At 37.5% G+C, this 14,205-nt stretch overlaps 1 protein-coding gene across 1 annotated transcript in view; it reads right to left on the reverse strand.

The window, feature by feature from the left end:
• Window positions 1-2,083: 2,083 nt before the first annotated feature.
• The window catches only part of LOC102832199 (chromosome unknown open reading frame, human C2orf73), a 57,612-nt gene continuing 45,490 nt past the window's right edge, over window positions 2,084-14,205 (reverse strand). Inside the window, 4 exon segments of the mRNA XM_006873553.1 lie at window positions 2,084-2,155; window positions 2,158-2,357; window positions 2,360-2,468; window positions 3,278-3,393. Coding sequence (XP_006873615.1) covers window positions 2,084-2,155; window positions 2,158-2,357; window positions 2,360-2,468; window positions 3,278-3,393 — 497 coding nt within the window.

Consider the following 14,205-nt stretch of genomic DNA (forward strand, 5'->3'; position numbering starts at 1 on the left):
GGAGGTCCCTAGGACCATCAAGGGAGAAGAGCAGAGAGCGGGCCCTACCCAGAGAAGCAGTGATGCCTGAAATGGAGCCAGAGATGATGACGTGGAACACTGGAGCAGCTGGAGACTTTAGATCCAGAGAGGGAGAGCGACTGTGTGCAGAAGACCTAGGAGGTACGGGGGGAAGGATTGCATGGAGGGGATTGTAACCATGGCAATGAGAGACGATATACAATAGAATGAATGTAAAACTAATGTTCTCCCATGTAAACTATCACATAATTCACACAAAAAAATAATAAAAAAAAAAAGAAATAAGGAAAAGATCAAAATGGACGTCAAAAGAGTCTCTGAAATCTGCTCTCCAGCGTAGAGATGCTAAAGCATATGGAAGAAATGAGGAAGTGAAAGTGCTTGACAGAAAATTTCAAAGGGCAGCTCAAGAAGACAAAGTCAAGTATTGTAATGAAATGTGTAAGGATCTGAAGTTAGAAAATAGAAAGGGAAAAACAAATGCTCATCATTTCTCAAGCTGAGAGAACAGAAGAAAAATTCAAGCCTCGACTTTCAACATTGAAGGATTCTATCAGCAAAATATTGATTGGACTCCATCAATAATTTAGGAAGAGACTTACGTACTAAAGAAGCATATATAGCAACAACAACAACAAAAACCATTACCTTGGAGTCCTTTCCAATTTATAACTGCCCTATAAGACAGAGTGGAGTCCTGATGTAGCACTGTAGGGTCAGTACTGGACTCCTAAACACAAGGTTGGTGGTTCAAATCCACCAGCTGCCCATTGAAAACCCTACACAGGGTTGCTATGAGTCAGAACTGACTTGATGGCATACAATGACAACATAGGACTGAGTAGAACTACCTCATTGGGTTTCCAAGGCTATAAATCTTTATGAAAGTAGTTAAATTGGAGACTAACAACGTGCAGTTTACAACAGTACACATGGAAGACTATGTAACTATTAAAATAATAAGGTAGTCTCTATGTGTTGACAAGTAAAGACCTTCAAGATATGTATCAGTACACAACTATCCATTCTAATGGGTTTCTCTATTGGCTCCAATCTGCCATATTTTCAGAACTGAAGAAGTCTTCAGGACACAACTATACTTACATAATCATGGCATGTCATTCCTTTATATTCTACTAAAGTACTGTCAGTGGAAGAAAGAGGGATACAGGTAGAGCTGTAGTCTTACCAACACTGCAGATAATAGTGAGCAGTTGATAGATTCCCTGAGAAGTGTATTGAGCATACATTCAGCAGAATATGCCATGTGTGCAGAGTACAACTGCTCCATAGGGTTTTCAAATCTTTGGCCTTTCAGAAGCAGATCACCAGGCTTGTCTTCCCAGGTGTCTCTGGGTGGGTTCAAACTGTCAACCTTTTAGCTAGTAGTTTACTGTTTCACCATTTGCCCTACCCAGGGGTTCCTTTATTTAAATATGTTGTTGTTAAGTGCCCTTGAGTCAGTTTCAACTCATAGCGACCCTGGGTTCACAGTTTTAGTAAAAGGAGGAAAATTTATGTTTATAGGGAATATTACCCTTTAATTGAAATTTTAATTATAGTAATAGTGATGATATGTTGCACTGATGATTTATTGAACCAGCAAAATGTGGCAAGATTTATGCTAAGAGCTCAAGATGCAGTAACATCATGAATTTACTATTATTCTAATTTTACAGATGAGGAAATTGAAGTCTAGAGAGGTTAATAACTCAATCAAGATCACAAAGCTCATATGTGGTGGAGCCAAAATTCAAACTCTACTTAGTTTGATTCCAACTTTGCAACATGGCCTTTGCTCTAAAAGTTTTACAGTATTTATTATGTTCATTACTTTGCATAATGAATCAGCTTTTGTTTATAAATAATATAACACAGAAATAACCCCTCATAATCCATCACTCATTGGAGACCACTCTGAATATTTTGGTGTATTTTAATTGTCTTTTTTCCCTTTTCCCTGTTTATGTAAATTGTATGCTCTGAGTTTACTGGTAACAAAGCAAATGCAGTGGCCTGCATGGAGATTTGGAAATATGTCTGCATTTCATGGACTACGTTATCATCTGAAAAAGGTAATTGAATCTGATGTATCCTGAATTTTTATTGGTAGATTTAAAAACTCATGCCTGGTGAGAAGAGAACATCTACTGTAGTTCTTTGAAAGACGCCTGCAATCTCCTTTCTCTCAGGACTTCTGGGGCATGCCTTGGCTGCCTCTCTGACGTCTGTTTCTGATAAGTGAGTTTTAGTTTCTAATAGCTCTTGGGAATTTTGTGGGCAGAGACCAGATGAAATCATTCTGCTTTCCGCTGAATTTCCTTTCTCTGTTTTTTGGACTGTTCTGATGAGCATGACCCTGAAGCATTCAGTAATACCTCTGTTCCCTTAGGAACCATTGGCCTACTCCCTGGTTTTATCTGTGTCTGCACAAAAGCTCCATGTCTCTGGAAAGGAAAACAAAGTTGACATTAACCAGGAGAACACAGGCTGTTGGAAGATGCAGCTATGAACTGAGTTCATGCATTAGCTCAAGTTCTGGCAACGCAGGCTCTTAATTTCTCTGTCTCATTATTGTTTATCACCTTAGCCCCAAATTAGACAGCAGCATAATAATTTATTGGGGAGCCTTTGAAACAAATTATAAAATAGGGGGTAGCAGAAAATGCATGGGAAGGGAAAAACAAAAAGTAAAAGGATCTCATCTTATGTGCTCAACTTTTCTACCACTTGGTCTATGTAAGACTATTATCAAATTTCATTTTGTGTTCTATAGGTTGCTAGGGATAGAACAGAAACTACAGTGTATAGACCTCAGGATGTATGACTGCATCTCAAATTACTATTAGTTCCAACAAAATAATTAGTTACAATGAACTATGAAAGCAAACATCTGTAGTTGGGAGAAAGTCAGTAATTGACTGCCTACATTGCTATTTGGTCTTATGTGTTTCCTTCCCACATAAACACAGTAAGTATATGAGAAAGTTTATCAAACTGCAGTGACACTACCTAAGTGAATGATTTCAAATCAATCATTTAAGTAAACTAAATTCCACAGACTGTGATTCAAAATTATGGTATCATTTCTTAGTTTTCACTATGGCATGAGACTAGATTATAGTTTATTAATAACCATGTTGCTGTTCAAAATAGACTTTTAGAAAGATGAATATAACTTGAAAAGGTTTAAAGTTCAACCATAGATCTATCTAGTCTTAAAATACTAAATAATTAATTCTAAATACTGTCTCACCTTTCCCCGGAGGGGCTCATTAGGAGTTTTCCTGGCATCGTATTGATGTATAAAAGAGATGCGTTCTATAAAATTGCTTTGAAGTTCTGCCGATTCATCAGGAGAGGCAAGTGGAACTAAAAAATATATTTATTTTTTGTGACATCAAAACAAAAATGAGGTTTGCATATGGAAATATAATAATATTCATGCTTTACTAAAAATACTAATGAAACAAAATTCTTTAAGCACGTAAGGTTACTTACACACATCCAAAGATATAATGAATTCATAATCCTTTCTCCATGAAAAGAACCAAATCAAAACGACCAAATTAATCTCACATGTGGAAATACTAGTAATTTAAATAGGGAATATTAATGCAATAATGACTTTAAAAATCTACTGCTAAGGTATGTTTTTCACACAGACACACTAGCCAGAGTATTAGGAAAAGTGTAAGTACCATTTATGATTTACCAATTTACTCAAGAAGTGAAAGGAGAACTAAAAATTGTGTGCCTAAAATGCTCCCACTTACATTAACAGAATGAACTGGAAGAGTCTAGAGCTGCTCTAGTTGTAATTTAACACAATTCTAACAAAAGAGATTCTGAAAATTTGTAAGAGTTTACAAAATCCTTTAAAAATTATTTTAACTCTGAGTGATGAATGTATATAGATAGGTTTATTAGACTGGTCACTTTATTCTCTGTATGTTTCATGTTTCTAATAATTTTTAAAACCTTACTTTACTTTTACTTTGGGGTAGACAACATTATGTAAGGAATCAGCAATTTCCAGTACTGTTGCTAACAATCAAAACATTTATTTGGGTAAATATCTGTCAATGAAAAAATAAAAAACTGTTCCCCTCATATAAAAATGACAAATTCCTAGCTTATCTATCCACTACCCATCGGTCAGTTTGTCTCTGGTGGCATGTGTGTTGCTATGATGCCAGCAGGGTCACGTATGGTGGAAGGTTTCAGCAAAGCTTCGAGTTAAAGACACACTGGGCAGAAAAACTTGGCAACCAAAAATTAGCTAATGAAAACCCTATGGATTATCATAGAATATTATTTGATATAGTGCTGGAAGATAAGCCTTCTAGGTTAGAAAGCAATCAAAATACACAGTGGCCACACCACTTGACTTGAGCATATTAGTGAGACCATCAAGATGGTGCAGGACTGGGCAATGTTTGTTGTGTGAGAGCCAAGTGTACAGCTAATCACGACAAGCATATCTATGCGAGGATACGCAAGATACTGCAAACAGTGGTTGCTGTAAGAGGAGCTAATTGGGTGACTGGAAGACAGAAGCAGACAGAAGAGAATTCACTTTTTACTGTCTTTTTACCTTTAAAATGTTATATCATACGCATGTATTGCCAAAAAAAAAGTAAAGTTTAATTTTTAAAATTTGTCTTAAAAATTAGAGGAAATATATAATTCAATTTAATATTCAGACACTGTGATACAAACAAACTATATTTACAGAAACCACAGTTACTCTAATATTTACATATTGTTGTTGCTGTTAAGTGCCATTGAGTCGGTTCTGACTCCTAGCGGCCCTATTTAAGGCTTCCAAGGATGGGCTGGTGAGTTTGAACTGCCAACCTTATGGTTCAAACTGACCTTGAGGTCCAGTGCTTATACTACAGCACCACACAAGGATAAATACTACATTATTAAATGGTTATTATCCCAGTTAGCAAGAAAAAAAAAAAACTATTAATTGACAATATTTTTTTGATTTCTAATTGAGATCAGGTACTCAAATGATTCACTTTCTTTTAAGGCTTGCTGGTACACAAGCAGGTCAGACATAGGCTGTTGGCTCATATCCCAAGAAGCAGAGGACACAGGAATGATAGTTGGATGCAGGATTGAGGAGAGAGGGTAAACTTGCCAGAACATCCATATACATTGGATGCAGGCCACACCTCAAGGAAACGCCTCCTTCAACTGTTTGGTTGCTCACATCAAATCACAAACTGGAGGATGATATCATATCTGTTAAATCACTGAGAATCACGGCCAAGCCACGTTGACACATAATCTTAACCATCACACTTGCTTAGTCCTTACCCTGTAAATTTGGACTTTCTAATGATTGTTGTTGTTGTTGCTAAGTGCCATTGAGTCATTCCAACTCATAGCGAGACTGTATAGGGCGTCTAAGGAGCAGCTGGTGGGTTTGAACTGCCAATCTTGCGGCTTTAACCAACAGAATGTGGAGGAAGTAAAACTATGCCACGTATAGGCATGATCCTTAAGAAAGCCTGGCAACTTTTGTTTTTATATTGTTGAGATCCCTGAGCTGCCATGTAAGAAGTCCAACTACCTTACTAGAAAAACCTCATGAAGAGACCACATGGAGAGGTAGAGGCCCAGCCATTCTAGCATCCCAGCTGAGTCCAGTTCTCAGACCATCAGCCAAGTCAATGAATCCATGAAACTTACCACCAAGCAAGACTAGATGATGAACTATACAGCTTTACCCAGCCCAGTTGCACAAATAAAATGCCTCTTGTTTTAAACAATTAAGTTTGGGGATTGTTTGTTAATCATACAACTGAAACCAGAATGTTTCAAGAGGAGGTCAATTAAATCAATAAAAATGAGTCACTTAAATAATGACCTAGAACTTCTAGAATCTCAAAAATAATAACTTGAAAAAAAAGGTTAATTTCTTCCAGGTGATTAATAAAGGGAGAAGAATGGTTATCTTAGCTATGATAGAGGAAATGCCCTTGTCCAGACCTTGTATCTATTAAAATTAGACTTAACTATGTTTACTTATGCAAACATATGAGGCTTTTAAAGAAGCCCACAATAGTGAAACACATTTAAGCGTGCAACATCAAAGAAGTTATTCAGGATCTTGGAGGTTACTCTAAGAATTCAAATTGGATCCAATGTAATTACTTGAAAGAAGTCTTGTTAGATGAGAAATTTAAAAAAACAACAACAAATAAATAAGGCAAAGTCCATGAAGAATGTTTGAAATCTTCTGTTTCTTGTACACCTGAATTAGTTAAAATAAGAATTTTCTGAACAGGTATACATTAAAGAAGTTGGTGTCTAGCCCTCTGAATTTTAGCAAAAAGCCAAGATTTCTTTAAAGACACAACTTGCTCCTCATACTGGTGGGAACTTGGCAGCTTTTATTCTGAGAAATTTTCTTAACTATTTTTTTGTTTGAGTCTACTTAAAGGACAGTCAACATTAATAATTTTCTATTTGAAATCCCATGCTTTGATCTTATTTAAAAAGATGATTAACACAAAAATAGTACAGGCTTTCAAAATAGTTAAAAAAATAAATAAATAAAAATAAAGAATGACCATAATTATAGCAGGAAATCATTGATACGTTACTCTGTGGAGTAAAAGCAGCAGCACGAGCTTAAACTTATTTTAGAAAATTAGTTTTACTACCATATCTGAATTTGTAATTCAAAAGACTGGGAAAATATCTAGTTGATAAATAGTCAAAGTCTCATGTAAGTATGAAATACGCCTATTTTATAAACTGGAAAGCCAACACTGATTTCTACAGGGACCCAGATATGGAACACAGCCATTTGCTACACTGCCTGTGGATGGCAGCCAGTAACTAGTGTGGTGGTACAGGACATAAAGAGCACTTTCATTGTCAGCACAAGGTAACAAACATCACTGAAATGCCAGAAACTAGGCGTAATGAAGTGGGCTGATGGGAGAGCGTGACTATGAGATGACTTAATTGGTATTCATGTATGTTTACATATACATTTGTCTGTATTTATACCCATATACACAGATAAAATTTGGAATATATAGACTTCTTGTTGTGTGTTGCCAAGTTGAATCTGACTCATAGTGACAGAGTAGAATTGTCCCATAAGATTACACAGGCTGAAACATTTACAGGAGCAGACTGTAAGCACAGTCCCCTTTAGAGCCACTGGTGGGCTCAAATGGCCAACGTTTGGGTAAGCAGCCAACCACGTAAGCATTGTGCCACAAGGGTTCCTTTAGAGACTGTTTTTGTAGATGGTGGTGGTGGTGGTGGTTGTCAAGTCATTTCCAACTCACAGCAACTCTGAGGCTGCTAATCTTTATGGGGGCAGAAAGTCTCATCTTTCTCCTGCGGAGCAGCTTGTAATTTCAAACTGCTGACCTTGAGGTTAGCAGTCCACCTCATAATCCACTAGGATACCAGGACTTCTAGATGTGTATACATATATATGTATGAAGATATAGATGAGGGGACTTCAAATATTTGTGGAAAAATTCTGTTATCTTTTAATCCCATGTTATACTAACTTTTTGAAGTTGTATATATTTGTTACATTAAGACATTTAAATTGTCTTATCATTTTCATCTGGTATCCAAACACTGTCTAAAATATGAATAAATGATAGTTCTAAACCATATTTTGTGAATTAGTTTAGATTATATTATGACTTTAGACTAAATAACCTGCTAAATAGTGTGTAATTATTCATTGAACTAATACAAAAATATTTATTGGACTCCTATTATATGCCTAATGAGCTCTGGAGTGCAGTGGATTAGGAGTTAGGCTGCTAACCATAGGATCAGTAGTTCAAATTCATCAGCCACTCCATGGGAGAAAGATAAGGCTTTCTGCCTCAAGAAAGATTTATAGCCTCAGAAACCCTGTACAGGGTTGCTATGAGTTGAAACCGACTCCACAGCACAAATCCACCACCACCACCACCATTATATGCCTAGACATTCTACCCCATTCTCAGGACACAACAGAGAACAAGACAGACAAGCTCCCACCAGGTACTTGCTGTTGTTATCATGATATTCAGTCAATGGAGGACAGTATAAGCAGAATCATTGGCAATGATAAATACCAATAAAAGGAGAAAGCGAGACAGACTGACAGACAGATCAATTCAGGTATCTAAAGCTAAATTCCAGTTCTACATCTAATTTAGCACAACCCTGTGATTAATAATAAGAATGTTGTTGTTACTGGTGCTAAGTGCCATCAAGTTGATTGTGACTCATAGCAACCTAGCATAGTGTTTCCAAGCAATGGCTGGTGGGTGTGAACCTCTAACCTTACGGTTAACAGTCCAGTGCTTATTCTATAATGACATACCAGTACTCCAATAATAATTTGGTGTATTTGCCAAGTGCTGTCAAGTCGATTCTGACTGATAGTGAGCCTGTAAAAGGTTTCCAGGTAGTAGCTGGTGGGTTTGAACTGCCAACCTGTGGTTAGCTAGCTGTCCAGTGCTTATTCTACAATGCCACACTACAATAAGAATTGTAGTTGTTGTTAAGTGCCATACAGTCAGTTCTGACTCACAGAAACCCTGTATAGGGTTTCCAAGGAGTGACTGGTGGGTTTGAACTGCTGACCTTGTGGTTAGCAGTTCTGTGCTTAACCTACAGCACCATACCACAACTCCATAATAAGAATGTTGTTGTTGTTAAATGCCTTTGAGTGACCCTATGTAGGGTTTCTAAGGAGCTCTGGTAGCGTAGTGGTTACGAATCGGGCTGCGAACCTTAAGGTCAGCGGTTCGAAACTACCAGCCGCTCCGCGGGAGAAGGATGAGGCTTTCTACTCCCGTAAGGATTTACGTCCTCGGAAACCCTGTACAGGGTCGCTATGGGTCGAACTGACTCGATGGCACTTAACAACAATGTAGGGTTTCTAAGGAGTGATTGGTGGGTTTGAACTATGAATCTTGAGGTTCAAACAGACCTTGCAGTAGAGTGCTTATCCTACAATGTCACACCATAGTAAGAATGTTGTTGTTGTTGTTGTTAAGTACTGTTGAGTTGGTTTCGGCTCATAGAGACCCTGTATAGGGTTTTTGAGGAACAGGTGGTGGGTATGAACTGCTGACACAGTGGTTCACAGTCCAGTGCTGACCCTATAGCACCACATCAGGAGTCCATAATAAGAATAACTACTATTTATTGTCTATTATTTTGGTAAGTACTTTAATGTTATTTCATTTATTTCTCGTAACAATTCTGCAAAGTAGTTATTGTTATTACCCATTTAATCAATTAAATAAAAACAGGATGATTTAAGTAATGGGCAAGGATCACACATACAAGTGATCAGCTAAGATTAAATTCATAGGGGAGTAAGTTTGATGGTGACAGGTTATTGTGATTTCCAGTTAAACATGACAAATAAAGCAAGTGCATTTTTTCTATTCCCTCTTAGAATGTCACTAAAATGACAGTAAATAAATTAAAAGGGCTTGCATTCATTAAGGTCAGCGGTTCGAAACTACCAGCTGCTCCACGGGAGAAAGATGAGGCTTTCTACTCCCGTAAAGATTTACACCCTCGGAAACCCTGTACAGGGTCACTATGGGTCGGAACCGACTCGGCGGCACTTAACAACAACAACAACATTCATAAAAAAGAAAGAAAGGAAAAAAGAAAAAAAAGAATAAATATGGGAGCTGGAATGCGGAAAGATAAGAGTCATTGGCTTGAGTAAGTAAATGGATGCTAAAGTCAGATGGATCATGGCTGAAAGCACAGAATACTAGAAAGATGTTATTTGTGTTTTATTGACTACACAATGGCTTTGGACTGTGTGGATCATGACAAGCTATGGATAAGATTGTGGAGAATGAGTATTCTGGAACACTTAATTGTGTCCATGAGGAAACTGTACATAGTCCAAGAGGCAGCTGTTTGCACAAAACAAGGCAACACTGAATGGTTTTAATAACACGAAATATGTGTGCCACGGTTGTATTTTTTCACCATAATTCTTCAATCTTTATGCTGAACAAATAATCTTAGAAACTGGATTATATGAAGAGCAACAATCTGACATCAGCAATGATAAACTTCCTTCCATGTCTTCATCTGAATCTGGCTTGAACCTCTGGCAGTTCCCTGTCATTGTATCGTTGCAGTCATTTTAAAATTATCTTTAGCAAAATTTTACTTGCATGTGCGATTAATAATATTGTCTGAAGATTCCCATATTCTGCTGGGTCACCTCTTTTTGGAATGGGCACAAGGATGTATCACTTAAAACCAACTGGTCAAATAGCTGTCTTCCAAATGCATTGGCATAGATAAGTGAGTGCCTCCAGTGCTGCATCAGTTTGTTGAAAGATCTCAATTTTTATTCCATCAATTCCCCGAGCCTTGTTCTTTTTCAATATCTTCAGTGCACCTTGGACTTCTTCCTTTAGTATCACTGGCTCTTGATCATATACTATATCTTGAAATGGTTGACCATCAACCATTTCTTTTGGTACAGTGACTCTGTGTATTCCTTCCACCTTCTTTGGATGCTTTCTGCATCATTCAATATTTTGCCCAGAGAAACCTTAAATTTTGCAAATTGAGGCTTGCATGTTTTATTCAGGTCTTTCAGCTTCAAAACTGCTGAGCGTGTTCTTTCTTTTCAGTTTTCTAACTATAGATCTTTGCAGATTTCATTATAATATTTGATTTTGTATTCTTGAGCTGCCTTTTTTTTTTTTTTTTTTGTAAAGCTTTATTTGTACACTGAGTGATAGTTTACATTGGAGAACATCAATTTTGTATTCATCCTGTCGTATTTTGTATCATTGCAATGATTACAATCCCCTCCATGCATCATCATTCAATACTATTTACTTCTATTCTCTTTTTTTGTTTTTTTGATGTACACAAAAACAGTCAGGAATATACAATCATTTTTTTTTTTAAGCACATTTTGTAAGTCTGTCTATTGGCTTCCAGCACACAGCCTTTCTCTTTCCCTGAGTCTAGAGTCCTCAGCTGCTCTCTCTCTCCATGTCATCATCTTTGCCTCCATCTCTGGTGTCACTGCTTCTTTGGATAGGGTCCCACATTCCACTCATGCTCTTCTCCCTTGATGATCCTAGGATCCTCTGTTGCTGGAATGTAAGATTAACTACTCCCCCCCTCCACCTTTATGTTACAAAACTTCTACCTTTACAGTTGTAACAATCGCAATTATTCATGATAACAGTAACTCACTATTGAATTATAAGAATCTTATCCCCATCTCTTTTCACCAGACCCATCTAGACAAGATGAAAAATATTCAGTGGGGATTCTACCTTCCCCTGCACTCTGAAACTACACTCCCTCTTGAAAACTTGTAAGCCAGCCACTTTGTACCTTTATAGCCCCTCCACTCCCACCCCCACCCCCATTTTAGGTAGCCAATGTCTAAGGTGCCTGTACCTATTAACCCTGTGTACAGAGGAGATATGTTTGATACTTGATGTGAAGACTCCTTCCCTCTCAGTTGGTACTTTGAGCTACTACATCCATAAGTATAGGTCAAGTTCATCAAATTATAGCAATTTACACTTGTTTCCTTTATCAAATTTCTTTGTCTTCCTCAATTTGAGTTCTGATCATCAAGCTATCGAAGCTAGGACAATTGGGTACTATCTGCAAGTTTGGGTGTTATTGTGTGTCTCCCCTCATTTCATATCAGCTAGATGCTTCACTCTCAGTTCTCGCCCTCTGTTGCTAGGTCCTTGTCCATGGCTTAGGAGTCCTCAGGTCTCACCACATTTCAGACCACCCAGCCCTTTTCTCTCTCATCTCCAGGTAGACAGAAGTCTATGGAATATAGTTGAACTCAGACCATATCTTCATTGCTGCCTTTCCCTCTCTTCCATTTACCAGTAGACCAACATGGTCGCCAGCAAACTTACATGCCTGCTTGTGTGTTCCCTTTGTGTTGCAGTCTTGGAGGGGGTTTGTCCTGAAGGGACTTAATTATTTGCATTTCTTGTTGAGCTGACTTTTGAAATTTTCTATTCAGCTCTTTCACCTAATTTCTTCCATTTGCTTTAGCATCTCTTCACTGGGAAGCAAATTTCAGAGTCTCTTATGAAATCCATTTTGGTCTTTCTCTCTCTCTCTCTTCCTTTTCTTCTTCATGGCCTTTTGCTTTCTTCCTGTATGATGTACTTGATGTCATCCAACAGCTCTTCTGGTCTCTGCTCTTTAATTTTTCTAATGCATCAAGTGTGTTCTTGAGATGATCTCTACATGCAAGTGGGATATGCTCAAGGATATATTTTGGCTTTCTTGGACTTGTTTTAATTTTCTTCGGGTTTACCCTGACCTTGTAGATGAGTAACTGATGGTGTCTTCCACAGACTGCCCATGGCCTTGTTTTGGCTGATAATATGAAGTTTATTCACAGTCTCTTTTCACAGATGTAGTACATTTGATTCCTACATATTCCAGCTGGTGAGGTCCATGTGTATAGTAATTTTATATGTGTTTCTTTTTTTTTAAGGTATTTGCAGTGGAAAGTCATTGGTCTTGCAAAATTCTATAATGTGATCTCCAGTATCATTTTCATTACCAAGGCTCTATTTTTCAACTACTGATCCTTCTTCATTGTTTCCAACCTTTGAATTCCAAGCACCAGTAGTTATTGATTGTATGATTTATAAATTTCAGACAAAGAAGTTTGTACAATTCTTCAATTTCATTATCACTGGCTTTAGTTGTTGGTGTATAAATCTGAGTAATACAGGTGGTATTAACTGGTCTTCCTTGTAGGCATACGGATATTATTCTATCACAGACAGCATTATATTTCAATATAGATCTTGAAATGTTCTTTTTGATGATAAGACACCATTCTTCTTCAATCTGTCATTCCAGACATAGTGAACCATTTGATTATCATATTCAAAATGGCCAATACCCGCCCACTGCAGCTCACTAATGCCTAGAATATCATCTTTTTGCATTCCATTTCATTTTTAATATCTTCTAATTTTCCTAGATTCATACTTTGTACATTCCATGTTCCAATTATTAATGGGTACATGTAGCTGCTTTCTTCATTTTGAGGTGTACCCCAAAAGCAAAAGTATGTCCTGAAAGCTTACTCAATTCACATCATCAAACTTTACTTCGAGGAGTCAGTTCTTGCCTAGTCATATCTTGAGTCTTTCCAGCCTGAGGGGCTCATCTGCTGGTGCTGTAGCTAACAATATTCTGGTGTTCTTCCTTCTGTTTTAATAGTCATTATTCCAGTGCTGACAATTTCCCACTGTGATTCATAAGGTTTTCCGTGATAAGCATTCATAAGTAGTCCACCTCTTCTTCTGCCTATTTTGTCTTAGTCTGGAAGCTCAGCTGAAACCTGTCTAAAATGGGTATTTAAATACTTGCTAGTATTTAAAATAGCGGTGGCATAGCTTCCAGCATCACAGCAACACGCAAGTCACTACAGTCTGACAAAATGACACAAGAGTGGTATGGGGGGATGGAAAAGGGAAATGGGAAAGTAAAACTTAATGTGGTACTGAGTTTTTATTAAGAGTAATGAAAATTTGGAAATGGATAGTAGTGATGGTTGTACAACATGGTGTATATGATCGGTGTCACTGAATTGTATACATAAAAACTGTTGAAATGAGAAATGTTTTGTCTATATTATACTATATTGATATTATATATCACTACAAAATTTTAGAAAAGACCCTTTTGACTATTAGAGAGGAAAAGGAAACTAAATAGGATAGTAGCATCTACACTTCACAGTCAAGGTGTGTTGTGGACCGTGTAAGACTGGTCAGAGGTTCAAGGCCCTATAGGTCCAAGTGTAACAAATGAGGCCACTGGCAGTTAATGGCAAATTGTTTTTCATCTTAATATTATTACATGTATTAATTTAATACACGAGCTCTTGGTAATCCACAGATAAATGTGATATTTTCCTAAAGCCTAAGACTAAAGGTTGCAAGGTCAATCCTTTCTCCAAAGGATTAACTAAAAACATCTTAGCTACTTCACAGTTCTTTGTTCTATAGACAAAAAACCCATCCTCCCTAATCCTTTTCCAGGTACAGCCCATTCACCTGGGCGTCTCCTCTCGAGTCTTCCTGCAGACCTGGCTCAGGAAGCTGAAGCAGCAGGACTCTGCCCAAGCTTTTG

Source organism: Chrysochloris asiatica, unplaced genomic scaffold (genome assembly GCF_000296735.1).
Source record: "Chrysochloris asiatica unplaced genomic scaffold, ChrAsi1.0 scaffold00245, whole genome shotgun sequence".
NCBI lineage: Eukaryota > Metazoa > Chordata > Mammalia > Afrosoricida > Chrysochloridae > Chrysochloris > Chrysochloris asiatica.